The sequence below is a fragment of the Wasmannia auropunctata genome, unplaced genomic scaffold (genome assembly GCF_000956235.1).
Source record: "Wasmannia auropunctata unplaced genomic scaffold, wasmannia.A_1.0 LD336101.1, whole genome shotgun sequence".
NCBI lineage: Eukaryota > Metazoa > Arthropoda > Insecta > Hymenoptera > Formicidae > Wasmannia > Wasmannia auropunctata.
The window spans coordinates 2,709,379-2,720,029 of record NW_012026789.1 but is presented as its reverse complement, the minus strand read 5'-3'; the positions used below and the strand labels follow the sequence as shown (position 1 = coordinate 2,720,029).

At 38.8% G+C, this 10,651-nt stretch overlaps 1 protein-coding gene across 1 annotated transcript in view; it reads right to left on the bottom strand.

The window, feature by feature from the left end:
• LOC105459174 (1-phosphatidylinositol 4,5-bisphosphate phosphodiesterase epsilon-1-like) overlaps nt 1-10,651 on the bottom strand; it is a 126,318-nt gene that overhangs the window by 27,191 nt on the left and 88,476 nt on the right. Inside the window, exons 5-6 of the mRNA XM_011704975.1 lie at nt 6,051-6,385; nt 4,833-4,978 (exon numbers count right to left, since the gene is read on the bottom strand). Of these exons, the coding sequence (XP_011703277.1) occupies nt 4,833-4,855 (23 nt within the window). The 5' untranslated portion in view covers nt 4,856-4,978; nt 6,051-6,385. The remainder of the gene's footprint in view (nt 1-4,832; nt 4,979-6,050; nt 6,386-10,651) is intronic.

Here is a 10,651-nt window from a genome sequence, read left to right as displayed (position 1 = left end):
AGAGACGAGAGAGAGAGAGAGAGAGAGAGAGAGAGAGAGAGAGAGAGAGAGAGAGAGAGAGAGAGAGAGAGAGAGTGAGAGAGAGAGGGAAGGAGGGGGGAAGCCAATCTTGAACTCCTGAAGCGGAAGTGAAGTTCGATCCTGTTCTCTTTCTACTTCATATTTCCTCCTCTCTATGAGAATAAGTTTCTGAGATATTCTCAAAGACGCTCTCCCCATTTAAATGTGCACGTGGAGCATCGATCAGGACTTCCAAGCAGATTTTCAGCGTAGTTTTCAAGTTGGCAAGAAACCCTTTAATAAAGTATTCTCCTTTAGACGCCGGGTAGATTACAAAGAGCCTGTATCTCGTGCGGAAATCTTCTTTTTTTTCTATTTCTTTTCTCCCGAGGCACAAACAACAGTATTAAGTCAATCAGCGTCAGCTTTTTTCAAGTGGATAGACAGGCAATGGGTGTGTTTTCGTACCGCATACCGTGGCGAGGCCCGCACCGCAATCGAGGAATTTATGTATTTTGATTCGTAAACAAATTTACGAGCAAAACCTCAAATAAGAGAAAAATCACTTTTTTAATGCCGCTTTTTAACGCCAGCAAATAGCATATATGGCAGTTTAAAGTACGATGAAATTTCCCAGGTGTCACGTCAATTTCTTTTTTCACAGCCGCGATATGAAAACTTTGCAAGTTGTTCTTTGAGACTTTAAAAGTCCATTGCGAATGTCGCTTTCTATTTTTCTTTTTTTTTTTTTGAGCTCCCTCACGCCAGGCAGAGAGAGGATTAATTATCAAACGAGCAGGAGAACGATTTTACGGGCGAGCAACGCGCGCGAGTCGCCTCGCCGTACCCGTTGATCTCCCCGTGAAAATTAATGACACACATTCGTTACTCGAATTACTTTTCAACGGGAGATTATCCCACTCTCCCTCGCAAGAGCAGGCATCGAGTTGAAAGGGGTTGCAGTCGCCGAAAGAACTCCTCGTGAAATAATGCGATTACGCCATTGTGAATCGTTTCGGGAAATGGGTAGAGCATCGAGCCGGGAAACATTCGCGGAATGAGCTACGTGTCGTGGTGCTCGATAAAACTTTCACGAGAAGCTCTTAATAAAGCAAACTACCATGGAAGCCACTCCGCCTTGCAATAAGACACGCGATAGAGATCCTACAACGAGACATATCTCTGTGTTTAATATACATTAGGCTTATCTGATTGTGAGTTTACTGAAAAAAAACTGCGGGTTCTCTCTCGGTTTAATTAATTAATTAACCGACATGAAGTGATTATTGATGCGTTTGTATCTTGCACTTTCCCTAATTTCGTGTGTATGTAGAGCATCCTAAATTTTTTCTCACACAGTTTTTCTTTTACGAGTTTAGAGTTGATTCGCACGTTTGACAATTTGATGATTTTTTTATTAATTTTTGTTATGGACGTTAAAATATCCAAATTTATTTTCTCTTATTTTAAATTATAATTATATTTGGCTGTAAAGTTTAATAAAAGCTTAAAAATAAAATAACAAAGAATAAAATTTAATAATATAAATTCAATTTTAACTATTATTAAAGTCTTTAATTTTTAAAAGTTTATAATTGGAAATTTTGATATTAAAACAATTGTCATTCTTCTGTGTAAATATGGGCAATAATAATGTCATTAAATATCTACAGTTTATTCGTAACAACAGCGTGCATAATTAATAATCAATTTGCATACGTATTATGGACCTTTTATGATTAGCAAGTAGCGTACGCGTTTCTTGTTTTGCAATTTGATGGTAATGCACTGGCTGTTATTCTCAAGATAAAACCCACACGTTGCACGAGACAGCAGGACGAAGAAGCAGAAACATGCCCGGAAGCAGGTCGTTACCGCGCATAACGTTTATGCGCCCCAGCCATAGTAAAGGGAATCTAGTATAAGTATTTCAATCAACTGGCGAGCATTCTTCGGTTTCCCATTCGAAATCTATGCACTCTTGCTTTAACAGAAATACGTAAACATTACGTAATAATTGTAAATATTGTTTATTCAAGCCTAGTTAAAAAATTCGTATAAGTTATTTGTAGTAACGTTGATTTTGGGAAGAAAATAAGAACACTATTTTTCAAAACCAAGTAAATTGAAGCAACATGAGGAACTCAAAATACATTTTCGATGATTGTAGATCTTACAATTAATAAAATACGGAAATTAAGACAAGATGTATTGTGTCGTTTTAAATTTCAATTTTAATGATGCACTTGACATCGAAAAAGAGACGACGCGATTGAAATCTAACAAAGGTAATATTCAGAGTGAGAAAGAGAGAGAGGGAGAGAGAGAGAGGGAGAGCAATTAGTGTTTCAGTTCTCCTAAGTCAAATTCGCGCAGATCGTTGTTTGAAGGACACTTACTCGACCTTAATAACCATCCTTCTTTCGAGATGAAAGCATCTTCACGGAAAATCTATAGTCGAATCTTGACTGCCACGATCGTCTGAAAACCTGACAAGTGGATCTTTGATCTCTCGCTCGTCGCAAATTTCAGATACGCGGCTGCGAAAATGTCAAGGATCTTAGACGTTCGGAAAGTGTTGTCATTTTCCAGAGATTTAAATCTCTATAGTCAAAAAATTGGATCTTGTCCAGTAAGCTCTAACACAGGCGATACGCCGGGAGATCTTGATATTTACCGTCGAACAGTTTTTGATTTGTTTTGTACTTGGAGAGGAGTAAATGTTTCTTCGGTCGCTGCTCGGGATACGAATCCGACGCAAAGAAATCCTCTTGTGTAATCGCATTAAGTAGAGTTTGATCCGATTCTCGGAGATATCGCGAAGTTTTTTATCGATAAAAGTTCGAGACTTAACATCATATTCAATTACATGGCAGTTAACTCATCTCCTGACTTTCTTACTTACGTTAATAAAACACTTGTCTTGATAAAAAGACGTATACTTTTGAGAAACTTGAAACCAATCGAATTAATAACATATTATATTGAAACGCGATGAGATCAGAATGAAATTTTCTTTACTAAAACACACATATATATTTATAAAGATTGCGTTTCTATGAGAATACCCTTGAACTCTTTTATATTTTTCTATTCTTAATTAATTAATCATATATTAATCTTTTTTCATAATTTTATATTTAATTTTATATTTAATTTATTATTTTTGAAATCATAAATATTTAAATAACAAAATGAATTAGAATTTTCTTATTTTTCTGCTAATATTTATGTATATAATTGAGTACTTTACTTACAGTTAAGATTAAATCGCAACATAGAAAGAAGCGTCAGAATTTCAGTGCAAATATATATTTTTAATTACAACGAATACTTTTATCGCGATGCTTTCATATATCTTTTAAAAGAATGTGTAGAGTTAATCTCTGTAGCATTAAAGCTCTCCGCGTCTTAAAGCTGTAATGTTTAATTTTCTGGTAGTACGACTTTATAATTTACTAAAATATTACATCTAAAGATAATTTATGAAACAACTTTTACTCTTGGTAAGACTATATTATAAATACTATCTGTAATTTGATATACCTACTGTTGACTTTTTCATGAATTCATTTGCATGTTATTAATCTTGTTTTATGCAAAAAATAATTTTCCTCGCAAGAGAAAGTGTTTCACTCCACGGATATTTAATTCTTGTTTGCGAGGATAAGCCACTTTGGATGCACTTTTAATGGGTTTTATCTGACTTTGCGTGAATGGTCAACAGTCATCACGACATGGCAAACTAAGTACAAAGTTTTTTTTAATTGCTAGTTTGTGGTCGATCAAAGATACTCTTGGAAGTTAAACATTCGTTACTTCCCGCGGAGGGTTTCCATTCATAGTTTATACAGCGCGGCAAAGTTCGCTGTACGTATGTATATATAGATGTTCGGAGGTACCTTTCGTGTTCGGAATTAATAAACCCGAATAAAAGCCCCGAGCACTCCATTGTCTTCGATGTGGAGAAATATAATTTCGAGAGTCCCTTTATTCCAATAGATGAAGATTAATTGAGCGAGCGCGCGACCTTGTAAGTCGCAACGTCATGCAACAAACACGAGGAAAGTTTCAAGGAAGCCTTGAATTCGGATTAGTGTCGCAAACTCGTTGGGGATTATATGTTTCGCAAATCCCTGGTGAGATGGTGCGAGACAATATCTTTGCGATTTGTATAAATTTCGAATGTCTTTCATTTAAGATTTATTGAAATTACAAATTCATAAGATGGCATATAGGTACAACAATACATTGTCGAAAACGACTAAAAATTATCTTGACGCCGTCCGTCGCGTCGAAGTTCTTCATGTGCAGATTAAGAATTATACATAATTGGCTTGTTCGAGTAATACAGCTTGTTTGAGTTCTCTGATAATCCTATAATTCATTAATCCGCGAGATTAGCCGATTATATAATTGTAATGATACAAAATTATAGCCGCGCGTGCACAGAGCGGCGACGCGCGGTGACGGCGGCTGAAGTCTCTAATCCAATCGAAACTCGAGATCGACGGGATGCGTGCTGCGGTCGTCTTTCGTAATGATCTATCGGTGCTGACAGCAACTTTGCCCTGCGGTTAGATGCTTACGGTGGATGAAGATGGATGGGCTTTCGTAATTTCGCGGCGGGACCAAGAAATTGTATTACGACTTTCGTACACTTAGCCCGAAACAATGCGGAGCTTTTGGTCTACCTGATGTCTTACGGACAGTAATAAAGTGAGTGCGTCGCGGCAAGGTGGGGCGGCAGCAATTCGAGGATTGACCTTTTAAGTACGGGGACTTGGCGCCGTCGTTCGCGTTTACGACAAGCACATTATGGGGGTACTTACTTCAGACCGGCAATTATCTCCATGGCTGAATTAAAGTTTCCGGTGTTCCAACAGGTTAGCGCGACGCGTAGAAGACAGGACAGCACTGCCTGCCGTTCTTCTACCGTGGCACCGCTGGTGATCGCGTGGGTGACCCATGAGCTTACCTGATTAACAAACACAATAATGATTATCTCATTTGCAAATCGTGTGCCGTCCATTACGTATAACAACTATGTGAACTTCGTCGTTAAACTGACAATAAATGCCACAATTTACGTTACCGACTAAAGTTCACATTTACGTGAAATTGATTCTTGTATCTAATTGCAAGTGTAATTTGTTTCCGATAGAACAATTCAACCTTCATCGTTTTATAAAAAAAAGTTGACGAGACAATTAATCAGATTTATTAATTATTGATTATGGGTATAATAGTAGGCAACTTCGAGAATTTGCTAAATGCAGATAGATACATACACATTTAGCGACATAAAAATTAGCGTAGTAATAACACAAGAAGTATATACCATTGACGATAACTGAAACGTTAGTTTTAATTATATATAGACTTCTTACATTACCGGTGCGATCTTTATCGGTTGTTACGTTTCGTACAACAAAATGGAAATTATCCCGCTGTAAGACAATCACGGAACCGTGCAGTTATCCGCGAGAGACGTCCAGAATTTTCCGACGGGGCTTTCTGTTCCGAGGCTTTTGTTTAACACGGTGATAAAGAGAACAACGTGGAAAACGGAGGGATGGAGAAACGTTTTCAACCTTGAGCGAGGATTTAGAGTGGGAAATGGCAGTAGGGACGGCGGAAACGAGTAAGCGAGGTCAGGTGATATCCGTACGCGTGTGTATGTATACGTGTGTCGGTGAAGTGGGTGAAAGTGTCTGGGCGAAAACGTAAACGGAAAGCCGCTGGAGAAGTAGATACCTCATTAAAAGCAGCTGATGAGAGTTTCCGCGGGGCTGAAGCTAAGAAAGGGGGAGCGAGGGGAGGGAGGGGGAGAATTCTTGGCTCGGAGTCTTTTCCTCCGCGATTGTTGATTCTCGACTATTACCATTCGTGGTGCAATGCTGTTTTTTTTCTTTTTTCACGTCGAGTAATAATAATAATGCTTCGTCGATTAGAAATAGCAGTTTAGAGGCCCCTCCGCAGCATTTCTCATAATCAAAAGCTATCGGTGTGTCGTCGAAAAATTCGAATACGGAGGAGGGAATTAATACCTCATTAAAACGATCGATGAGGATCTGCACGGTGGAGTACACCGTGGCGACAGGCCAGGTTGCTTCGTCCTCGGTTTGGGTCGAGCTGTTGGCGGTGCTGGGGTTGCTGCAGCTGCGACTCGGCGACGGGGGTGGCCTGGCAGGTGGTTTCTGCAACGCGGTCTGATCCTGCGCCACGTGCCTTAAGTACTCGTGCGGTGGTACCTGATAGAATAGCTGGTACTCGCTTTCCGTCAACCTGAGCGCCACCTCCTCGGGGAAGTGCAGCAGCTTATGCAGATCCTCCAGCTCCTCAGAGCTCCGAGGCGGCTGCGGCTGCGGCCGCTTCTCCAGCTCTGAAAGTGTTTACCAAACGCGTCTTTACTTTTTTGCGCATTCATGATGTGATACGGAAAGAAAGAGAGAAAGAGTAAGAAGGAATATATGATGCATGAAGCTTTATTAAAGACAGAATGGAGTTATTCTCTGCCATTATCATTATATTCTAATTGCTAAACTTAATATTGTAAAAGAGTAATATTTGTAAAAGTATAATATTAAAGTTTTTTAATATTACCGTTTATTTAAAAAATTGAACAGGCTTTAAAGTTTTCTAAAGTCTGTTTAACAAACTTCAAAATTTTTTTAAAGTTTTGGTATTAGACATGTATTACGGTTTATGTATTATATAGTTTCTACTGATACTATATATATTATATAATTCCTTATACGTGTTTGTTTGTGTTTAAAGCGTACGTTGTACAGCATTTTTTTTTTCAATTTCATGCCTAAGGTTTAATCAAGAAAAAAATTCTTAAACTTTAATATAACATTATTAAGAAATTATATAGAAGTTTAATTTCAATATTTATTGATAGCAAAGATACATAAAAAAAAGAAGAATATAGAAAATTGTCTTATATTAAAAATTATCACACAAGCGAGGCAAAAAGAACAAAGGGACAATAAAAAAAGAGACGTTTGCGTAAGCTTTGTTAAACGATATCACAATTCCTTTTGTACATAAAATATTTCATGATAACTATTGTTATCTGTGCTCTATCAAAAGTGTCATGTACAATGTCGAGTAATAAATACTATCTAAATCTCGATACAGATAATTTTCGGTTGCGAACTAATTGTCGATAAATGCAGAGCATTGTTTGTTGATTATTTGATTTTCGATTAACTAATATTGTGGAAAATCCGATAGCGTATTTGCATATCTGTCGGATAAAAGTTTCGAGGTTCTGAATACAAAAATCACTAATATAATAATTCAATAATTTTACTATTTGACAGTTACAGAAACATAATAATTTGACAAAAATATTTGTTCTCTTCCCCCCTTATTTGTTCATAACACGCCGTAGTTATACTTTCAATAGTCGATTGCATCAAAATTTATACGTACAACGCGCGTTGCAATCAGGTCGCGCCTAATGAACCATGATAATCTTCATATTTAATTACAAATGAATTCGATATTGGCACAATATTTATTAAATCGCCCGAATTATGATTTAAATATGCGCAAATCCGGAATGAAGTTTACAGATGATTAATGATGTGTATTTCATTCAATTTATATTTTGCGTAAAGCGTATTCCCGCGACCGTACGTTTGACGACTGCGTCGCCCGACGCGCGATTGACGTTTTCGAGCGTGCCAGTTTGTGCGAAAGAAACACAGCGCAATTTTTGCCCATCGTTTAACATTTGCCCGCGCGAAAAGGTCAGCCCGGCGATGGTTTTTTCGCCGGCGCGGCGCGAGCGATGCACGAAATTCAACGCGACCGTCGAATAAAAGCGCCTTTTAGGTCTACGATGAATAATTCCGCGCGCTGCGGGTATCGTTGATGCCGAAGTAAAAACATTTCGCGATATTTTGTATTTCGACACCCGGTGTACGAAGCGCTATGCGACTGTGAAATGTAAGCCAAAAAGATATTACCACGTTTGCGTAACCGAGGAAGTTTGGAAAATGGAACTGCAAATGCATTACTAATAAATATCGAATCGTCCTCCTTTCCAAAAAAAAAAGGGAAAAGCGATACTTGACGATAAATAATATATCCTTTTCTGTCAAAGATAAAACATTCAGTTTATTAGATACTGCAAAAGTAAGCAGGTGTGTGAAGCGCGTATGCGCAAAATCGCCAAGTGACTTTTAAACCTGATGACCCAGTTCCCTTAGAGACGATTAAGAAACGCTGCGTCTTGTTAGAATCGAATACCGACACAATGCGTGCTTATGAGACGGCGCAAAATTATGCGAGTGCATTCGTTCGTAGCGACATTCGTAGGATGCCGCGGAATAATTCGAGGTATCTCGAATATTGCGAGCTTCACCGTGCTCGCCTCCGGCGGCGGAATAATATGCGCGAACACGTTATATATCCTTTACCTTTCGTCCTGCTTCTCATTACTGATAGTTAATTTCATTGTATCTGCGACAGTCATCGCCCACATTGCATACTTTGTTGAACTCGAGGACTATTTCGGGTGCTGGCAGCATAGTTTTTGTATTCTCGTGACGTATGTGTAGCGTGAAAAGCATTTTTTTTCCGAGCTACTTGGCTTTCACGTTATTCGGAAAAATGACTTTAAAAAAATTTAGTTTACGGGCAGGTTGTACTTCGGCTCGCTGCGAGCGCTACGCCTTCGGCGAAACTGTGAAACGAGAGAGCTGGAATATACAACGCACGAGGATACAGGAAGGTACAAAATTTCATATTCGTCGATATCTCGTTAAGTTTACCTAAACGCGAATGCGAGCGGAATCTATAATATCCGCGCGGCTAATTTACGCCTGCGGTATGCCGGCGAGCAGAAATGAGAAATAGGAATTTTAATGCGCGAGTAAAGCATCCCAAAGCCGCGTGTCCCATTAAAATTTCGATAACAACGAGCGCGATGCGCGTAAACGTAAACAGACGTTAGCAATAAGTCAAAGGAGACCTTGGTTCAGAAAATTAGAAGTAGCGCTTCATTTCGACATCAGAGAGCGCTTTATTCCCGCTCCTCCCTTTCAGCCCCAAGAAGCGAAACTTATATTCAATGTGAATATCTTTTACGAGAGAGTCTGCGTCTGGCAAATATCCCGTAATTACTCTGGGTGGAATTTACGACCGCCTTACGCAGAGCTTACCGAGATAAGTAGGACGCCGGACGGCTCTCTCTCTCTCTCTCTCTCTCTCTCTCTCTCTCTCTCTCTCTCTGCCGCGCGTAACGTTTCCAACCCGCGGGACGCAATTTCTCTGTGCGGCGTGCATAACATCTTAAACGGAGTAATGATCCCGATATCGCGATACACCGTTCTCGTTTCCGCGCGCGTTGCTCGTTTCTACAGCGCGGAACACGATTATCACATTAATACATCGGCGCGGGATGGACTCGGTCTGCACGCTCGTTCATCAACGTCTTCGGGCAAACGGCCCGCTAAGGATCTTAAGCCACCGTGCGCAAACACACACCGAGTGTGGACAGAGTGGCCGATTAAACCCCCGGCGTGCCCCGGCGTGCTCGCGGTCAATTGGCGGAGCCTTATCAGACGGTAGCGCGATAACCCGATGAAGAGATTAATCAACATATCGGGTCATGAACATAAACGGCTTCCGCATAATCGCGGTGTGCAACGATGATATCTTGTTTAGTTGTTTGTGAAACAAATCGCTTCAGATTTAACGAGACAACGCCCGCGCACCTCTGCAGTTCCACGTAGCGTGTGCGTCATTGAAAAGTTTCGTGAACGAAATGAATAAAACACAGCTTGTAACATGTACTCTTATCAACAGTTTGTTGCCACTTCGCCGGCAATGTTTTTATTTCTGTTTCTGCTATCGGGGGAATCGATATGTGACAAACATTCCAGCATCCTAAATGTATAAATACACATATAGACTGACGTGTGATATGCGATACGACATATACAGGATGAAACTATAAAACTTTTAAAGTTTCTCATTTCTTTTAGTGATCGCGTCTGCTATATATTGACAGAATTTACATATGAGACCATTTACCTATTTTGCGTTGACGAACACTGTTAAATCTATAATGTCAAATTTAATCCTATTTGAATCACTACTGCGCCTACTTAATGTATTTTTAACTAAAACAATAGGGTTATAAAATAATTTAAAACAGTTTAAATTTAACCCAAATTTGGGTTAAATTAATCATTGTTTTAATTAACCTTCCGTGCACTAGGTGGAAAATATCAACATAGCAAACCATGTGGGATATCTCACGTATCCCATGTTATATTCGCTTTAAGTACTTTAGTACTTTAAGTAATTTAGTACTAATTTAGTATAATAGTTTCAACTGTCATAACATCGAATTGTTTGAAACTTGCACGCAATATTTTTTTAAAAGTTATAGAAGTTTAAATTTTGCTGGAATATAATCACACCCAGTGCACAGAAGGTTAAAAATAATATATAGAATAACAAGATATCTCGCGAGCACACGTCTGCGATTTATGCTTTTTAATAATGAGATAAAAATTCGGATTATATATGTTTTACAATTTAGGATAACATCCAAATATATAGTTATTGATATTTCGAAACAAGAGATGTGTAAACTAGATAAATTATTACACTGAGAAAAAAAAAT